Source organism: Lytechinus variegatus, chromosome 4 (genome assembly GCF_018143015.1).
Source record: "Lytechinus variegatus isolate NC3 chromosome 4, Lvar_3.0, whole genome shotgun sequence".
In the NCBI taxonomy this organism is placed as follows: domain Eukaryota; kingdom Metazoa; phylum Echinodermata; class Echinoidea; order Temnopleuroida; family Toxopneustidae; genus Lytechinus; species Lytechinus variegatus.
Genome location: NC_054743.1, coordinates 42,737,456 through 42,759,196, shown reverse-complemented (window position 1 = coordinate 42,759,196; position 21,741 = coordinate 42,737,456). Strand labels below are relative to the sequence as shown.

Sequence of the window (21,741 nt, the reverse complement as noted above, 5' to 3'; positions counted from 1 at the left end):
TAGGGTGATACTACGTGAGGGTTGAAGTTAGTCACTCGATTGGTGCGTGGAATTTATAACGGATCATTTGTCGTAGCTCCTCGAATCTTAATATAATTTCTTTGAGATAAACTTACTAGGGAACGCTGCACTAAGGATAGCGTATAATTTCTCTCAGTATGAATTACATACATTACGTGGAGCGTTGTGGCCCAGTGGATTAGTCTTCGGACTTTGAAACAGAGTGTCGTGGATTCGAGTACCAGCAATGTCGTTATTTCCTTCGCCAAGAAATTTATCCACATGGCAGGGGCCGCGGAACGGTTTTCAAACTGGGAGGGGGGGGGGGGGGGGTGGGGGCTGACCATGCTAAAAATCACAGTCATATGGTCATTTTTGCATTTTATACAGGTTTTGGAAAAAAAAAGTGTGTGGGGGAGGGCTGAAGCCTCCCAGCCCCCGGTTCCGCGGCCCCTGAATTGTGCTGCACTCGACCCAGGTGAGGTAAATAGGTACCCGGCAGAATTTATTCCTTGAAATGCCATAGCGCTGTAAAAGGCTGCGGGGCTAAGGGGGATAAAAAGGGTAATAATATCCAATTAAGCGCATAGAGACACATTTGGCAGTGATATGCGCCATATAAGCACATTAGTATTATTCTTCTTATTAATATTTTTGCATTACCCTATTATTTGAGACATGATTTCGATCAGTGCAAATTACTTATGCATATGGCATTTGTATTGTTTGCTCCTCGTATCTTAATATTCTCAGAGGGAATGCTGCGGTACTGATAGCGTATAAATTTCTCTCAGTATGAATTTCATTACCACATTATTTAGGACATGATTTCAATTTGTGCAAATTATGTATGCATATGTATCGTTTTCCCCTCGTATCTTAGTATAATTTGTTTCAGTAAAAAATTACTCACAGGGAATATTGCATTATCGACTGTGTATAATTTCCTTTATTATGAATTGCAATACTATGTAGGACATAATTTCAATAAGTGCAAATTATATGCATATATCTAGTTTTCTTCTCGTATCTTAATTTGTTTGAGTAATAATTACTCAGAGGAAACACTACATTATCGACCATGTATATATTCCTTTAGTATGAATTACATCATTATATAGAATATAATTTCAATCGATGCAAATTATGGATGCATATGTATCGTTTGCTTTTGTTTCTTAATATAATTTGTTTTAGTAAAAATTATACAGAGGGAATATTGCATTATCGTCCGTGTACAATTTTCTACAGTATGAATTACATGACTATACGACATAATTTCCATGAGTGTAAATTATGTATGGATACAGCCTATGTCTCGTTTGCTTCTCGTATCTTAATGTAACTTGTTTCAGTAAAAGTTACTCAGAATGACTACTGCATTATCGACCATAATATTTTCTCTCAGTATGAATTACATTACTATATACATGATATAGGACATAATTTCCATCAATGCAAATTTTGCATGCACAATGTCTCGTTTGCTTCTCGTATCTCAATATATTTTGTTTCAGTAAAAATTACCAAGAGGGAACGCTGGATTATTAATTGTGTTTAATTTTATCTCACAAGGAATTGCACTACTATACAGGACATGATTTTCGATACGGAAAATTATGTATGCATTGATTTGGTTTGCTTTGGGTATCTTGATATAATTTAGTAAAAATTACTCAGAAGGAATACTGCTTTACCGATCGCTTATTATTTCCCCAGTATCCACTATGATCATAATCATGTACATGTAGGACATCATTTCCATCAGCGCAAATTACGTTTATACTCTATTGCGTTAGTTTGTATAATATTCTATCTCAAAATGTAATTATATATTTTTTACTACCACACTGTGATAAATGCAATTCTTCCATTGATTAAAATCTAACAAATTATGATCCATGTCAGGAACCCACGTCAGTATCATAATTTATTTAGATTATACAATTGCTGAATAAAAAACGGAACAAAAGCGTAATTTGAATTAGGAATGATATAATTTCTTACTATCTGAATGAAACAGAAACATTAATTCTCTCGAAATTGACAGCCGTTTGGTGAATCGCCTGGTTACACGACTTGCATTGCACGACAGTCTTTTAGGGCGGGCCCAAAAGTCTCTTTTAAAAAAATCAACTACCTTCGTGAAGGTCCGTTCCGTTGTCCTGTGAAAGGTGCCTAATAGTCCTGGCCGGGGAAGCGTGACATTATTTTTCATACATTCTTTCTTGTCAATTCAAGGGTGCTGATTACAAATCGGAATGATGACACGCTCGTAACCTTAAGCATTTCCGCAAATTGGCAATATCCAATATGCCACTGAAATATGCACGTTATCCCAAAAAATGACAAAACTGCACACTTATTGTAAAATGCCTATTATTGTGACACGGGAGCGAAATAATGTCTGAAAACACATTTTCTTTTTAAATAATTATTTCATTAATATTAAAACGTGCTGCCACAGACCCCCGTTACTCTATTATGTACAATATCAATAGGGGAAAAATAAATTTCTCAAGAGTAAGCACTTAAATGCAAGTAATTGTGATACAAGTACTGTCTGAAAACATGATTGCTAACGAAATATATCATCAACTTTGTCATGTATGTGATGAATGCTTTATTTTGCTATTCGAAATGGCTGCCATACGTCCCTAACTATATCATTAACAAGTTTAGTTTGGAGAAAAATGTTGACAGAATTTAGCTTTGCTTGGCTACAACATTCCTGTAATTTTCATGTAAGAGTGAAATATAATGTCTGGCAGCATGATTTTCTACATTCTTCCCACTTTCTTAACTATCCTTGGAAGTCTTGTTGAACTCTTGTATCGTTTCTGCCAGTATCTTCAGTCCCTGGCAGAAAAGAAAATAAAATAGCAAAGAATAATTTTTAACAAGATAACTGGAGAGAAAACACTACAGGTTTTTGTCATCATGTTTATCAGTTGTTTCATTGCTGTTCACGTTTCAAACGATTTCATCTAATTTATACAATCTCGAAGTGTATTTGAAAAGCAAACACTTGTCTATAATTTATTATTAAAAATCACATTGCCAATGCGCCATTCCCATTCTTTTTACTAAGATCAATACTATAGTAAAGTATTTATTTTCAGTAAAAAAAGCTTAAAAAATGCAAAACGGATGGATGGCCCATATTTAGTTTTGTCGACATGGCTATACTTTTATTCCATGGGGTCCATATATACAATAAAAGTAAAAAGTAAACATATATGAAAGAAGTATATACGGCAAATCAAACAAAATAACGAAAGTGATATGATATATTATGTTACTAATGTAATGTTACTACTATTATGAGACAACAGTCGGAATGAATATATATAAAAAAAAATGTATATACACTAATTAGATTCATTATAAGAAGTAAGAAATAAAAAAGTAAAAAGGAGAATGCACTTTGTGGAATGCAATTAACGAGTCTACCCTTGCAAGGATTTTTTTTGTCGTTTCAAAGAGCTGAAATCTTAAAGTACCTTCACGTGTTTCTCTACGCTAATATAGTAATGTACGTTGTGTTTTTTCTGAATAATGTTCTGAATTGATTATTACGAAACCAGAAATCGAATTTCGGGAATTGTAATCTTGTCGCGGGAAAAATGAGAACAATAAATTTCATGACTTGACTGAATATTAATGTAAAATTTACAACAAAAGTAAAGTTATGACTGCTACATTGAAAAAAAAAACACATCTCCAATATACTGTAACACATGTTGCTATGTCGGATTTTGCATATTCACATGTAACAATAGAGTACTGAAATGCGACTTCAGTTGCCATGGTGTCATGGCGGGTTGGTTCTAAACAGAGTCGCACCTGACGATCGTCAGGCGATCATTCTGAAAGCCGCCATTTTCTCCTATGAGAAACACGCGCTTTCATTCCGGGTTCATTTGTTTAGTTCCAGGCCGCCATGACGTCACGGCAGCTGCCGTCATCGCTCCGGTACTCTATAGCGTTGGCAAACACTTTTTAGCGCATGCGCAGTGACAATTTCGTGATGGCAAATGTAGTATTCTTATTGCAATTGACATAGGCCTATATACCTTTGCTAGGTTTTCTTCCGGCCCAACTGAAAAGGCCACTCGTATGTAAGACGAAGGCTGTGATTGGTCCATGAGAAAGATAATACCAGGTGTGAGAAGAACGTCATTCTTTAGGACCTGGTCTAAGAGGAACTCTTCGGCATCTCGGATTGTCAAGAGCTTAATCCACATGAATAATCCTGCTCGAGGGACGGACCATGTTGCTAGACCTGTTACAGTAGTTCAGGTGGACGATAAAAATTAATTGTGTTCTCAATTCTGTACAAGTAGAAAGTAAAGGTGTAGGGGATGGGAGAAAAGAGTATGGGGTATGGGTAATGTTTTAATCGTATTATTTAAACGAGAAGAGATATGACTTCAACTTGAGGGCTGGTCGTCTTGCCCCACCATCTAAATCACTAGCATACCTAAGGGGGGGGGGCAGACTGCCCCCCTGGCGAGCCACAACTCATGCAGGTGACGTACTCCTGCCCCCCCCCCGACGAGTCACAACTGATCAAGGGGACGTGCTCCCCCCTTTTGAGAAGCAAAATTGAAATGTAAAAATGCAATGAAAGAAAACGTGTGCCCCTCTTTTGAACTCGAAGCCCTTTTTTTGCTTGTCATTTTTTTCGTGGACGAAATATCCTCCACAAAATTTGCCCCGCTTTTGGAAAATCTCGGGTATGCCGCTGCTATGAATATAAATATCCCGGCGTCATTCCGTGTCTATCTATCCACAGGAAAATATTCAAACACTTATCTTCTGAAATTAGGGTGGGGATATGATACCTGTAAGGTGGTCTTCTGCAGCTTTTGCAATGATATCTCTTCTTCGTTTGTAGAACTCTCGTGTGGTATCTGTGTGTCGTATAAAACCATCGATACCCCATTGCTGGAATTGACGACTAAATAGTACCTAGGAGAGAAAAAACATGAAAATCTCTAAAACATTTCGAATCCACTACTACTACTACTACTACTACTACTACTACTACTACTACTACTACTACTACTACTACTACTACTACTACTACTACTATTACTACTACTACTACTACTATTACTACTACTACTACTACTACTACTACTACTACTTCTACTGTTACTGCTACTACTACTACTACTACTACTACTACTACTACTACTACTACTACTACTACTACTACTACTACTACTACTACTACTACTACTACTACTACTACTACTACTACTACTTCTACTGTTACTACTACTACTACTACTACTACTACTACCACTACCACCACTACTCCTGCTATTACTACTGCTACTACTAATACAACTGTACCATGTGTACTGCTACTACTACTACTACTACTACTTCTACTACTACTACTCCTACGATTACTGCTGCTACTTATACTGTACTACTACTACTACTACTACTACTACTACTACTACTACTACTACTACTACTACTACTACTACTACTACTACTACTACTACTACTACTACTACTACTACTACTACTACTACTACTACTACTACTATACTACTACTACTACTACTATACCACTACTACTACTGTACTCTTTTTCTACTACTACTACTACTACTACTACTACTACTACTACTACTACTACTACTACTACTACTACTACTACTACTACTACTACTGAACTCTACAACAACTACTACTACTACTACTATTACTACTACTACTACTACTACTACTACTACTACTACTACTACTACTACTACTACTACTACTACTACTACTACTACTACTACTGTACTACTACTATACTCCTACTACTGCTTCTACTACTAGTACTACTACTACCACTACTAGGGCTACTTCTTCTCTTTACTACTACAAATTCTTCTCTTCTTGCTTCTTCAAATAATACTACTTTTACTTAATGGTTCTGCTGCTACTTCTTACTTCGATGTTCTCCTTATGCTGCTGCCGCTACTACTGTTCATGTACCCATTCCTTTATCATTTTTTCATACGAAAATTGCAAATTTGTTGAATTCTTACTTGTGAAAGTAAACTAGAGTGTTGACAATCAACCTGTAAATGGTACAGCAGTCGAGTGACCAACGCATTAGGACCAGATATCCAGCCAAGACGATACCTGAAGTATGAAATGATCGATCAATAGTATAGTAATTGAAAAAAAGTAATTTAGAAATATATATTTTTAATTATATAACCTTTCAAATGTACCCGAAACTAATGTAATTTCAATTCATTTTGATGAAACATAATCAAACATTTGTCTACTTTGTGAATTAATTACACTGTTGATTGTGTAATTGAAATACTGTGATTTTACAGGAAGAAAAAGAAGATTTTGCAGAAAACAATAACAGAATCATTCTGTAAATTAATATAACAGGAATTTTTCTGCATTTTAACAGAACAGGTCTATTTAAAAAAGGGGAAAATTGTGTTTTATTCAAGGAAATTTGTGAAATACCAATTTCCTGTAAGATCGCGCAATCGGTTAAGATTACTGGTTTTCTCGAGACTCTGCTGCAGGAACTTCTTTTATTTTAATGATAAATTTTCAGTAGTGTACTTGTATACTTACACGTTAAGATTGTCATTTATTCCTTCTTTAGTTTCGTCGAAATATTAGTGCTTTTTTTGCACATTAGCAATCGATTTTGGGGAATGTTAATGTAATTTAAGAGTGAAAGAAAAATGATCACGTAACAAATGCCAAAAAAAAATACAAATAAAAATTGCATAAAATCAGGTATTATGCTTATTTACGTTGGGTATCCAAAATATATAAAACTCGATAATAAATCAAAGGCAAAAAAAAAGGGTAAGAAACAAACCCTCAAACATGTCAAAGCGATTGTGTTTACCTTATTGCTTTATTACATTAATTACAGGGAGCAAAACAATTGAGGGGGCGTATCAGGCAAAATTTCGACATGTCTATTACGAATATAACATTTTGTGGCAGTTTTTGACAATAGTCAGAATCTGATACCATTTTCACCCCTCACTTTTTTTTCTTTTCCTCTATTTTTTCGTGGTCTTTTTTTCGAAGGGGGGGGGGGGGTGTTAAGCGCCCCCAAGATCCCCAACCCGCTGATTAAATTAATGAATGTATTTTTTTTTACCCAGCACCAAGTATCTTGGCAAAAGAATCACATCTGATGACTCTGCCATCTACGTCCATTGAGAGAAAGGATGGTATCGAAGGCTGTAAAAAAACCCAACATGGTGAAAAATATATTACTACTGTTCGACAATATGAGAAGTGTGTAGGCCTATAATATATACGTTTCACTTTGATGGTTTGCGGGGTCAAACATTGGGTTTTGGTCGACAAACACGATCTAACCTAGATATCGAAGGAGTAAAAAATTGCCTCCTTAAAATTCAAGCAATGAAGGACAGTTTACTTAACGACAATTTAGAATCATTCAACTTTAACAATATTATTCATTCATATAGCGCCATCTATCTAGAAATAATTTTTTTTCATTTTTAACCCATTTAGCTCCAGCTGCCATTTCTAGCGCGATGTATTAAAGGAACGCACTTAGATCATGGGTTGAGTGCAGCAAAATGTGGGTTAAGTTCTTGCTGGAGTATGACTTGGACTCGAACTCGAGGCACTTTAATTGAAAGACAAGAGTCTTATATACTCTTACCCCATCATACTGCATATAGTAATAGGCATCGTCTTCGAGGATGATGAAGTCATATTTCTGAGCGAGGGCGTAGATCTCTTTCTTCTTCTCAAGCGATACAGTCTCACCAGAAGGGTTATTTCCATTCGGCACCAGGTAGAACAGCTTCGGTCTCGTTGCCCTGCAGGAAAGAAAATTGGAGGAGTGTTTCATGAAGCATATTCTCACTGACTAATTTGTTCTAGGCCAAGTTGTCAGGATTTCAGTAACGTATAACAATTTAACTGTCAGTGAAAAACCACTGTTTGTCACACCGCCCGAGCATTGTTGGTGCGGTCGTGGAGCGGTAGGGAGAGAGGGTCGAATTTTGCTCACAAAATTGGGGAAAAAATCGAAAACAAAAATCGAAAACAAAATAAAAACAATCGAAATCGAAAATGGTGAACGGTAGCGAGCGGTGATGATTTTTCCTCACCGCTCCACGACCGCTCCAACAACGCTCGGACGGTGTGACCAGGCCTTTAAATGAAATACTTCCCGGGAAAGCGTTTCATCTTTCCTTGTGTCAATGGTTTTCACTGAAAAGAAAATGAATAAAAATACGGAAATCACTGAATCTGATTGGCTGAGAACATTGCAACGTAACATGTTCCGCGAAAGACTTAAACGGATCGCCAATCTAAAAATATGGTGGAAAAAATACGTAAATAAATAAAATAACAGTGGAAATGAGAGCATCAACAACTCTTTAGAGAATATCAAATTGCGCCAGTCAAAGAGATTCCATGATTTCGGAGGCATAATATCATTGGATTATGCAAATTTACCATTTATGATAAAGAAGTTATATAAAAACATGGCTATATGGAAAAAGGTCTCGTGAATTACTGTTTTATTTTTAATTTGACATTGATAAAAAAAACCTTCATAATATTATTTGCCCATAGAAGTCACTCACGAACGATCCTTTTAGCTAGAAATTTGCTTAATTCGCTGCTCCTTTGCATCTTTTAAACACACGCATAAATCCTGATTGATGAGATCAACTGATGAATTACGCAGGGATATGCGATGTCACCTCACGAAAGCGATATCTTTAAACACCAGTAATTATGTAAATGAAATGGTAAATTGTTTCGCTCGATTTCTATCGGAGGGCCAATACTATGGGTCGAGATCTGTTGGGAAGCAATTGCTTTTATGAGGATCGCTTCTTCTCTTTCTTATCCCTTTTTCTTCTTATTATTTTTCCTTCCCTTTTTTTGGTATGGGATATCAAATACTATTTTGAATATTAGTATCATTATTGCATCATAATTATTATTATTATTGTTATTATAATTGTTATCATTATTATTATTGTTTCATAATTGTCATTAATGCTATTATCATTATAATTTAATTTTGGTTACATCACTTTACCATGGCAGTCAGTGTAACGTCTAACGGAAAATCCGTTTAGTTCCCCGTATATATATGTATATAGATTAAGATTTTGTACCATTTTTCTTTATCGTTCGGATCCCAAGCAGATAGAAGCTCTTTAAAGTGAGCCATATTAGGGCCGTCCTCTTCCATCTTGATACCGAGGGGCGTCGCTCCTATGCAGCGAATCTGTGCAAAATTTAAAAGTTAATTCGACTTTACAATATAATTAACCTAATATAGAGTGCAACCTTTCAAGGTGCTCCTTCCCAAACCAGTGAGAGAGTATTTAAGATGCGAAAATGCAAGAGTTGATGCATTTTTTTTATTCATGTGTTGTTAATTCAGGAACGCATGCACATCTACCCATACAGTCATTTATTTCTAAGAACTTATATGCTAATGCATTGTTGCCAAGTTATTATCATTTAAATGTATTGATATTGCCTCCATGTTCATATAGAGACACCGTAATTACGAGGTTACACCGGTAAACATGGTAAAAATCGCGCCCATTTTGGAATCGGGCTGCACATTAAGGGTGGAAAGTTAAACATTCTTGTGTAATTAGGGCAAACTCACTGCTTCCATAAATGTAGGATACGATCTTTCTTGCACCAAACACAGAGAACCGGGTGACAGTATCAATCCGGCAACCTTGGATAAAACAAAAAAAAATGATCATGAACATGACGTCTCCACCTTGACTTCAAACGTGAATGGTTTTTGTTTTTAATAATTGGTTGAGGGGGAACGGCAATGTTCGTTTATTTTTGCCCTACATGTGCATCGTTACTAAACGCAAAACATTCATAATATCAAATAGTACGAAAATGGATAGGTTGCGTTCTTAGCAGAGTACATTTAGGTAAAATTCTGTTTGAGATTATTACCAGATCCGTCTCTTAATCAACGTATTTATATTAATATGCATTATACCAATCGCAGAATTACATTGTTTCTTTTTAGGCTGTGCATATCTTTATTTTTAAATAATAATTATAATATGGAACATTTATATAGCGCTACTACAAATGTTTCTATTAGCCCGACTTTAGCACGGCTACCCTGATGCATCGAGCATTCAAGGAATTTCTTCCTAACGGGTACCCATTTGCTACACCTGGGTCGAGAGTAGCAAATGTAGATAAACGTCTTGACAAAAGGACGCTAGTGCTGCGGTGGGATTTAAACCCGGGACCTTGTGGTTCACAGTCCGGAGACTTATCCACTGAGCCACAACACCTCTACTTATATTCTCATAGATATTAAGCTTTTTTTTCATTTTGTTTTTGTTTTCTTTCTTTCTTTCTTTCTTTCTTTCGTGTCACGAACCATCTTATCGATGTTTTTAACCTGAAAATTTTGCTCTGGGCCTATCAGATACAAACATCTCGGTACCTAACAATCAGTGACTTAATGAGCCAAAACTTTTGAGAGGGCTCGATGTGGCTGGCGTATCTGGTAGAATTGATAAGACGTTGTGAGCGAGCAAGCAAAAAGTTCGACATTTTTGTTTAAAAAATCCAAGTTTGTGATATATTTATTTACATAATGGGCGATTCCATACGTGTCGTACGGGACATTTTGTCAATGATTTCTAGTCTCTTACATGATCATGATGATTGTTTGAGCAATGAAAACTTATTTTTGATCAATAATAAAGTAATAGTGGTTAGTCATGTGTAAAACTGATTACCGTCCCCCCCCCAAAAAAAAAATGATAATGGCTGAATTAAAGGTGAAAATGTTGTGTGTCGTATGGGACTCAGAAATGTCCCGTACGACACGCAACATTTTCACTTTGAATTCACCCATGGACAGCATATTTTCATGAATATCACCGACTATTTTATGAAATGCTACCCCCTTGATCATGCAGATAACGCGCCCCCTCTTCAACTCCGCTTCCTTAAGACATAAGTGGAGTGCAAATATAAGTATGTCTATTTAAGAAGTGGGTTTTATTGGACAGATACATTAACTGTCACGCTATGTTAAATGAGTAACTATCCTGATTGCATTAGAGTTTGAACCAAAGAAGATGCACCCTCATTTGGCATTATACGCATTTTATTCCATCCATCTCCACAGTTCATTTTGGTAAATGAACATATTTTGCGACGTAAGTTAATGCCGCCGTACAAATTTTGGAAAATAGGATGGTTTGGAAACATTTTTATTTATCCAGACGCCAAGGTGGTCACTTGATTGGATTCTATTCAATGACATTTTGAAATAGTTACTGCAACCATGGAAATACAAGTTTGTAACTTTGTATCATCAAGGCCTAATAAATCTCTGTAATGGGAAATCCTAAACATATCCTGATAATCCTGTCTGATATACGCTCTTCCTCCAATTGCCCCCTGACAAGATTTATTTGTTATTTTGTTAGACACTTAAAATGTAGGGCAACATTCTGTCCACTGTGTTGGGTGTCTTGGGTAATGTGTGTTGATATATTTTGGGTAAGTATTATCCAATTGAGCAAATTTATTACCCAATTATTAGCTTTTATTACCCAGTTTGGGCACATTTTATGCAATAGTTGTGTGGACAGTATGTTGCCAAGGGTTGGTTAAAAGTTCGGCATTTTTTGCCCAACTACGCTTTGAGTGTATGACAATCTACCATCATTACCAATTTGCGAATCTGATATCTTTAAAGCAAAACATTGAAATTGAATATCTAAATCATACCGTTAAAAGATATTAGGAGACTGTCATTTTTCATGGGCAAGTAAATAATGCAAATCCACTATATAAGCGATATCCCTTTAAACATCTGGTCATTACATTTCAAAGGTCATATTTTATTGATAGACCGATAATTGCTCAATGAATTGCAAATTATTGATAAATAAAAGCTTAATAAGAAATTCAAGAGATAAATATTGTGTCTGATAAATCGTCTGTACTTTCAGTGCCTGCCTCAACATGCTAAATGGGATTTCTTCTTCTTCGTCTTCTTCCTCCTATTTTTATATACTGCTACTCATTATAATGAGTCGACATGTACAACACGCTCTCGAATTTTAGATTATTTTCGTATGGTGTGATAGAGGCATATCGAAGATAATTCGCGTCATTTATTTAAATATCTATAGATTGTCAGGGCCCTGGGAACGATTTGTTTGCTGGTGATGTAAATTTGACAAGCCATAATAGAAGAAAAACGGGGTTTTACCTCAAAATGAAGACCATTTTGGCCCAGAGAAATTTGACAGGCAAAAAAGAGGGAAGGTTATCGATGGTTACTTTGGTCACTACAAATTCGAAAAAACAGACAAACAGGGGTTTCACTAAAAATGAACGTCATGTTAGCCCAGAGAAATTTGACAAGCAAAATTTGACTTTGAAATATAGGTCATTTTGGTTACATTTCTCGATTTTTAACACCTACCAGAAATCAAGGGGGTGCTGCCTATGAAGAATAATACACACATATCCCTAAGGAAAATACCCCCAGCACCTCCGCTTCCCAGGGCCATGTACACACTTCAAAAACTCTGGTGTTGATTTAACACCAGTCCAGAATCTATACATGTCCACACCAGAGAAGTATTACACAACAGCAGTTTCGTTTTTGTCTTACACCAGACAGGTGTTTATACAACACCAATTAGTATTAAATTAGCATCAGTTTGATTCCAAACTGGTGTTTCAATACTTCTCTGGTGTGGAGAGATAAGCACTACTACCATGACTACACGACTGTATTACCGTGTTTCAACGGCGAATATCAAAATACCATGCACCATTAATAGCACCACAGGCATCACCACCATCACTTCTCCCTTTTAGCCAACATCAATTAATGGATACTTACCGATGATATCCCGTGACACCCCCCTGGGTTGACCATTACTCGAAGCTGTTTGTCCGTGTCACTGTCTTGGTAGGTCGGCGGCTGGTGTATCTTCACCGTCAGTTCACTCAAGAAGGCAAGCAAGGGTTTAATTCTGTCAAGATTTGAATAAATATGCAAGTGCACACGCATTAAACTGGAATGCGAGTAGGATAAAAGATCACTGTTGATTAAATTCCTTGCCTACGGGCATAATTAAGTGCCAATGCCTGGAATCGAACCCCGACTTTCAAGTGTGTAGTCAAGCGCCTGAGACCACTAGGCCGCAGCTTTTTCCTCTTTAAGTTGGTTGGAAAATTAACTGAGGGAAGCAAAACCAAGATTTCCATGATTTTTTTATGTTTAAAATGACTGTAGATGGAGTCTTGTGGAGCGTTGTGGCCCAGTGGATTAGTTTTCGGACTTTGAAACAGAGGGTCGTGGGTTCGAATCCCAGCCATGGCGTAATTTCCTTCAGCAAGAAACTGATCCACGATGTGCTGCACTCGACCCAGGTGAGGTAAATGGGTACCGGTAGGAAGTAATTCCTTAAAAAGTTGTGTGCGATATGAACGCCTAGCTTAGTCGGGTAATATAGGAGCGCCTTGAGCACCTAACAAGGTGGATATGTGCGCAATATAAATATCCTATATTATTATTATTATTAGATCTTGTTCTCTTTATGACTAGTTTGTATAAAGTTATTTATCTCATGATGAAGATAATCTTAATTACATTGCTAAAATGGTCATGACTCCTTCTATATAACAACTAACACCACCAAAAAGCATCAGTGTAATACGTAAGAACAATAATTTCCAAATACTATTCCATTAAACTTGAATAATAATAAAGATAACAATAATGATGATAATAGTAATAATGATGATGATAATAATAATAATAATGATAATTATACTCGCTTATATAGCGCTTAACACTTGCTTTATCAGAAGCGCTTTACTACCTCAACTGGAAATAGTTTTAGATATCGTAAGCGAAATCAAACTAATAGAATTAAAACGATATAACATCAACAAGAATTATAAGTATATCAATAATATTATGAAAACAATAAGATATACACACAAGTATATCAGCAGTAAATACACGCGTAAAGTAATGATTAAACAAAAATAACATACCCATCAGTATTTCCGTAATTATAGGCAACCTTGCAATCCTCCTCGCTAAGCTCGAGCGTCGACCCATCTCTGCAAATTATAGAGACCAATGACATAAACGAAGAATGGAAGTAGAACGTACAACTGGTGTGATCAAACTGTAGGGGAAGGCGGGGTAAGTTGAGCATAGGGGCAGGTTGAGCCACCAGCCCCAGGCCAATAATGAATGAGTCAGACATTGTGGTGGTGTCATGTATTGATGACCCATAGCATTACCCCTAACCCCACCACATTGTTTTCAACTTTGAAACAAAAAGTACTTTTTAGAGGGACTCAATTTCAGACAAAAAAGTAAAAAAAGAGTGTGAAATAGATAAGTGCTTTGTAAACACACACGTCTTTGAATATAATAAAGACATGATAACAACATTATTAGTCCAGGTATGGATCTTCATTCTTGTCATATTCTTTTATACGATGGATGCATAAATGTGTGGATACAAAATTATCGCACTAAGTTCGGACTGGGGTAAGTTGAGCCAAACAGCATGGGGCAAGTTGAGCCATGGTAATTCCTATGGTAATGTATCTTAAAAATAAACAAACCATAAAAATCGATTGAAATGCTGGCTGAAAGGAGCAAATTTACATGACTGCACTTTCCTTTAAAAGGATGTTAGTATTTATAGAGAATTAGGAAGTGAAAAGACTTTAAACAAAAAATTGACATGCTGGTTCTCCCCTCATACATTTTGTACATAGTTTTTGTTGCTCAACTTACCCCAGAAGATGGCTTAAACTTACCCCATATATGGGGCAAGTTGAGCCATTTGACATCGTTGTTTTTCAAAGGTCACGATAACTTTCAGTGTGGGGATAGAAAGTTTTATATAGGTGGAAAATATTTCAGAAGAATTAAATTTCAAGGCAAGGTACTTATTTCGACAAGATTATTAATCATATCAATTCTAACATGCAAAAAGCAAAAACTGTCACAACTTACCCCGCCTTCCCCTATAATAAGCATTAAGAAAACATCCTCATAATAGGAAGGAGGAGATGGGGCAAGTATGAACCAACATACAGGCCCAGATCCAGATTACATTCAGCAGGCTCAGATAAAATATACCGAACCCCTATAACCCTTTACCACAGCCCTTCGTTTAGACACGAGAAAGGACGGTCGATTCTTTGATGGTTAAAGAGAAATTCTAGTAGTTGCAGTAAACACTGATTTCATGAGAAAGTCTGTAAAACCAGGCTTAATTGTCAGTATATCATCGAGGATCTAGATCTGGTACCGTTACATAAACTGAACTTTGTGAAATCTTGAAATCTACGCTGAAAAATGTTCACACTGAAGATCACCAACACAGATAGGCACACGTGGGACAGTGTATTATTATTGCTGGAATAAAGACCCGACGGAAGTGACCGAATCCGCGCTCATTTTGCTTATTTCTCAGCAATTACACAATTTCTTCCAGAATCCTTTGGCACATATTTTTTATTCATACAAACAGACACTTGGGTGGTCATTATATTAGATTCTGTAAAAATTCATTTTGAGATCATTACCAATACTGGAATTTATCTTTAACTGCGATGGCTTCAAATTATCTCTTAGATAACAGTTTTGGTAATAAAGAATTTTTGTCCCCTTCAGGACTTGTCCGTGAATGTTTAATTTACTGGATTTTTCTGTAGATGATTATTTCCGAATATGAATTTTGATTTGAAAGAAAAAGCACATGTTCTAAATCTGCATATTATTTAGATGGAGATCGAGATATTGTATATGGACATGTTTTAATGCAGACCAAAAACTTCGGACTCCGCAAAATATAGAGACTACAGACATGAATAAAGAATGGAAGCAGAATGTACAGCTGTTCCGATGTACTCTTTTGGCTCCACTCACCAATTACAGAGACTGAGGTTCTAACTCGATCTGTACTGGGACTCATTATGTATAAATTTCGGATAAACCAAGGAAGTGAAGTTGCGCGACAGCCGAAGTAAGTCAATGTTGTTTTTTTGTCCTTTTGAATTATTTTTTGTGGTTCATTTCAGGTCCAAAGCGGAATAATAATTTTTTTTGGTCCAGTTATTTTCAAATATTTTTTATGAAATAAAGACAAAAATCGATGAGCCCCGTCCGGGGGATTTTGCATTTTTAACCCCATAATGGCGGCTGCACGATCGCGAGCCGTCTGTGTACGAGGATAATTTTTTTTAACTCCTCGAAGCCGACGGCTGTCAGCTGTCTAGTCTTAATAAGACACTCTTGTCCAACAATTTGGAGCCTATCCAATATGTCAAAAATGTACGGGAAATTCGTCAAAAAATCATCAACTATTTTGTGATTTTTATTGATGTTAATTGATTCGATTTTATTTTATTCATATACCATTATAAACATGTATTGATTAATCCTACAAATCTGATAAACGTAAAAACACACAAATTGAAAATAATGGGCAGTTGGGGATTTAAGGTAACACCCCCCAAAATAAGTGCAATACAATTCAACAACATTGCTGCAATCAAAATGAAAGATTTAAATATTTCAATATTTTCTTGAAGAAAGTTATTTATTCAAGCATATTCGAGATTGTCGGTCGAAAGGCCCTTGCCTGCATAGGTTTCGAATCCATAAGTCAGAGCTTGCTTGTCATATCATGTATGACTTTTAGGCCCCGTCGTAAAACACTGTCCCGCAATGCCAGATGTGACATGAGATTTTTTTTTACGTTTAACGTACAACGGAACCATTCAGTATGCGTTTCGTGTGCAAAATCCTGGTTGCTATTGGGCACATGAGAGTAATTCAATCGCGGGCAAAGCATGCCGGACAGGCGTAAGTAAAGATCACATGACTTTATTGATTAAAATAATTCATTAAAAATAGATCAAATGTTTGTATATCAAAAGAAAAACGATAGACATAATGCTATGTTCATACTCTTTCATAATTAAGGCGTTTGGGGGAGGCTAGACTGCATTTTTGTATTTCATTTTAATTATTATTACCCACAATGCAGTTCTGGTTTTTCTGGCAATGAACTGGCCGAAATTATGGTTAGTCTTATTTCAGGCCATTTAACTTTTGATTGAGCTGGGCAAGTACCTGATTAACATATCAAGTCTTAATGTACTGTTAATTGTGACTAACGTCGGTAAATTAAAGCAAAATCTATCGAGGGATTGATTTTTAATGATTTTTTGATGAGCTATGATATTACACGTGAGTGAATGGGGGTCTGTAATACTCATGTGTGCCCTATAGCGCGACTACACTTCCACACTGTCGTTGCTATGGCTGGGCGTCGTCTGCTAGAAATCGGTGGTGAGAAAGCTTCAAACAGTTTCATGCAAAATGATAGGTTATGTTTAACAACAGTTGATAAGTATGTAACTGGGCATTTAGTGCATTTATCGCTTACGATGCTGAAATGACGCTTTCAAATGTATATTCAATGCTTATTATCATTTATCATGCAGAAATGCGAGCTTCTACTGCCAATAGGAGATCAGATCTGGTTGGTTTGAGAGTGTGAAATGAAATAAGGAGGGATTTCAAATTGATAAATAACTTCTAATTATCATCAGGATTCCTATTATCAATATATAGAGCACGCAGAGAAAGAAAGATGAACAAAATATTAAAATATATAAACTTGTTTCAGTCAGATGTTATACAATCATATATTGCGCACTTGAATGCTATTCACTTCATTGAAAGCTACGGGGGGGGGGGGGGGTGGAGCTGAGTCGGGGTACATACCCCCATCCTCCTGGCTTGTAAGCATGGTGGGGTTGATGCCTAGAGCACCCCCCCTTCTTCCTCCAAATTAACGGTTATTATGAAGAAGGGAGGCGAAATGAGCAAAATAAATGCTTACACTCTTTGTTTGTTATCAATTTTCTTTTATTTACTTTGTTTATTTTCATGCGAATACAAAGGTAATAAATCACCTAGAACAAAATTAAACATGTTATCGAGAAGTTGTGAATTCACACAATACATATTTAGCCCATTGATGGACATCAAGCAAGTAGAACTTGTAGCTGCAATGCCATAAGAAGCGCACAAAATATATGAATGGAACACTGCACTTTTACATTAAAATGAGGGGTGTCTAATGAGACGTTTTCTTTTCTTTTAACACGTTTATTCAGATTAGGTATAGAATGCAAGGTATCAATCTCTTCAGGAGAACCCACTCTTTCTTTTGAGACCAAAATTTTCAACTTTTCGTCATTTGACCCACAGTATAGGGCACATGAGAGTAATTCAACCGCGCGCAAAGCATACCGGACAGGCGTAAGTAAGATTACATGACTTTATTGATTAAATTAATTCATTAAAAATAGATCAAATGTTAATATATCAAAAGAAAAACGATACACATAATGCTATGTTCATACTCTTTCATAATTAAAGGGGAAGTTCACCCTGAAGAAAACTTTGTTGTGAAAATAGCAGAAAAAATAGTAAAAAAATATTTTTGAAGGTTTGAGGAAAATCCGTTAAAGAGTAAGAAAGTTATTAGAGTTCAAAATTTTGGATTTGTGACGTCATAAACGAGCAGCTGCCCCATGTGTTATGTAATATAAAATGCATGAATTTCAAATTTTGTATGGTTCTGATGACTTATTTTTGTTTTCTATTCATGATCGGGTGTGAAATGATTTGTCTATTGATATACAAAAGTTACAGTGAAAACCATTTTCAATTTTCTGAGAAAATGACATTTCATTGATTTTTTACCATTCGCTATGTAAGAATGCTGCTCTCATATGACGTCGCAAGTCAAATAATTGAAATTCTAATAACTTTTTAATTATTTGATGAATTTTTCTCAAACTTTCGGCAATATTTTTTATTATTTTTTTCTATTTTTACAATAAACTTTTTGTCAGGGTGAACTTCCCTTTAAGGCGTTTAGGGAGGCTAGACTGCATTTTGTATTTCATTTTAATTATTTTTACCCACAATGCAGTTCTGTTTTTTCTGGCAATGAACTGGCCGAAATTATGGTTAGTCTTATTTCAGGCCATTTAACTTTTGATTGAGCTGGTCAAGTACCTGATTAGCATATCAAGTCTTAATGTACTGTTAATTGTGACTAATGTCAGTGAATTAAAGCAAAATCTATCGAGGGATTGATTTTTAATGATTTTTTGATGAGCTATAATATAACACGTGAGTGAATGGGGGTCTGTAATACTCATGTGTGCCCAATTATTATGGTAACAGCGATATATCCGATTTAGGACGAGCTTCCGGAGCCACATCTGGTTCGTCCCAGAGCTCGAGGGGCCGCCGGAGGGGGGGGGGGGCACTTCCATTGACGAGTGGATACCAGGCACTTCCACGTGTAAAGAGGATTTCTTTTTCAAGAGTGGGCACGTTACGAATATGTGACCTTATAAGGGTGTCAAAAACAATATCTAAAATACTGAAAAAAGGGATATATTTCGTTAGGAAATCTACGTTTTTTCGGTCAAGTTTCCAATACTTGTTTTGAAACCCTATGGTCGCGCCTGGTAGCCACTCGTCAATGGAAGTGCCCCCCCCCCCTGTGAATTTGAATCTTATCCCCCATTTCGGAAAAGAACAAAATAATGCCCATCACGTTATGTACTATACTGCTTATCGTTTGTGTAGGAGGAGAGAGCAAAAGAACCACCCCCTGCAAATTCGGATAGTTTTCAGACGGATAGACCTATTGCATATGCTGTAATCACCGCATGCGAAATGGTTTCGGCTGGAGAGGTGATCTGACACATGGAATCAATTGCCAGTGATCCACCAATAATCCACATTAGATGCAATATCGATTCGATGGACTGTAATAATCTATATCTAAGCCTTAATTTAGTAAGTTTTTCGTCACTCAATATGTACTCGATTTGTTTGAAAAACAACTTTCTTATCCATGTCATAATCTACCATGTAGGCCTAGCGTTGGAATATCTACAGCCAGCTGCCAAAGTAGAGGCCCGCCGCAGGCTCAGGCGGGCATACGCTGATGACCAGTCGTACATGCATGAAAGCGGGATTTAATCTCGCATCTTGGAAATGCATGCATGGTGTCGCATGAAAGAATTTCGCAAACGAAAAGCAGATCTATCGGGCCTGTAACACAAAGCTTAGCAATAATTGTAGAACAGTTTTCTACGTTTGATTCTATTGACTATAATGTACAATCAATTATGGAAATCGAGTGTATGATTAATCGTTAACTTTGTGTTACCAGACCCTTATGATGCGTCCCAGAGGTTTGCGATAACTCGCTGTTATAATTATAGAGGAGACACACCTTGCACAAACAAAAGGAAAAAATCTAAAAAAATCAGAAGCAATCCCAAATTTTTAAATGGTTAGTAAAAATCTAATTTTGTGAAAGATTTTGACATAATATTCAGAAAAAATATTACCCTAGCTATCTTTCCCTTTTTACTTTAGGGGGGGGGGGGTAAGCGCACCCCAAGCCTGTGCTGCGAGAGCACAATATCAAAATGAACGAAGCACTAAACACGTACTCATTTGATTTTTATCTTCTGAAAACGAGGCGTCGTTTAAAAAAAACTTGTAAACATTGACAACGTGATTCTGTTCCATCGTAATGCTTCTCATCAATAAAAAAAAGATAAGAAGAAAACGAGAGCTGTAAATATTATGTATTGGTTTTGGAGCATAAACATGATAAAACGAACCTGAGGTGAAACTTTGCTCCAATAAAATGGCACAAATCATTGTTTGGTAGCCCCGGTGACATATTGATCAGAGGTCGCGTTGACTCTCGACCGATCCTGCCTGGAACAAAAAAGGCAAACAAACAAAAGACACGACAAACAGTATGGAAGGAAAAAAAAAATCTTCTTTACAATGAATACTAAAAGAATTCTTGGCCAGATTACACTCATACCACTTTGTAGTGTACACTACTACTACTACTACTACTACTACTACTACTACTACTACTACTACTACTACTACTACTACTACTACTACTACTACTACTACTACTACTACTGCAACTACTACTACTGAAACTACTACTACTACTGCTGCTACTACTACTACTGCTACAATTGCTACTACTGCTACTACTGCTACTACTACTATTACTACTAGTACTACTAGTACTACTACTACTACTACTACTACTACTACTACTACTACTACTACTTCTACTACTACTACTACGTACTGAATCTTCGTAGAGGTGACGGACGACGTTTCGAACCGGACTCGCTGAGATAATCCCCGTAGTTCATGTTCGTTGGGCAGCAAAACGATAAGAGTCACAAACTCAAGCTGACCACGTCAGGCCGCGTCTTGTCAAAGAATGGAGCACATACACTTCCTGAAATGTTGTAAGATTCTTCATAGACGATTATTTGCTATGCCGGGCAATCCTTACTTGGCACAGTGGGCTTCATGCAGGTAGATACTAGATTGGAATGTGCTTTTTCACCAACGCTCGATATTTTAGATCTTTAACGAGAGAGAGTTTGGCTGTTGAAAAACGAGCAGGAATCGTAAACACGTTTAACTCGTTTCATCTTTGTTGTTATACTTTACTACATCGCCTGGCTGCACCTAGGGTAGTAGAATGAATCGTACGTGCTATTACAAAGTTCAAATTCCCATAT

General features: G+C 36.5%; 1 protein-coding gene across 1 annotated transcript; it reads right to left on the bottom strand.

Annotated features, from left to right (window-relative positions):
- Positions 1-1,723: 1,723 nt before the first annotated feature.
- On the bottom strand, positions 1,724-21,674 carry LOC121414104 (kynurenine/alpha-aminoadipate aminotransferase, mitochondrial-like). The gene is made up of 12 exons (XM_041607166.1): positions 21,297-21,674; positions 20,800-20,899; positions 14,095-14,163; positions 12,932-13,064; positions 9,683-9,757; positions 9,177-9,289; positions 7,697-7,856; positions 7,160-7,242; positions 6,060-6,156; positions 4,848-4,974; positions 4,077-4,285; positions 1,724-2,859 (listed from the first exon to the last, which is right to left on the bottom strand). The coding sequence occupies exons 1-12, from the start codon at positions 21,361-21,363 to the stop codon at positions 2,800-2,802; spliced, it is 1,293 nt and encodes a 430-aa protein (XP_041463100.1). The 5' UTR covers positions 21,364-21,674; the 3' UTR covers positions 1,724-2,799.
- Between the last annotated feature and the right edge of the window lie 67 nt (positions 21,675-21,741).

Bases quoted from the DNA above. Each gene is read 5' to 3' on its own strand.
- LOC121414104 (XM_041607166.1), bottom strand. From the start codon at position 21,363: ATGAACTACGGGGATTATCTCAGCGAGTCCGGTTCGAAACGTCGTCCG. The intron at 14,164-20,799 runs GTTCGTTTTATC...TATAATTTGCAG, and splicing joins GGAGCAAAGTTTCACCTCAG to AGATGGGTCGACGCTCGAGC. The intron at 4,286-4,847 runs GTATCATATCCC...CTACTGTAACAG, and splicing joins TGCAGAAGACCACCTTACAG to GTCTAGCAACATGGTCCGTC.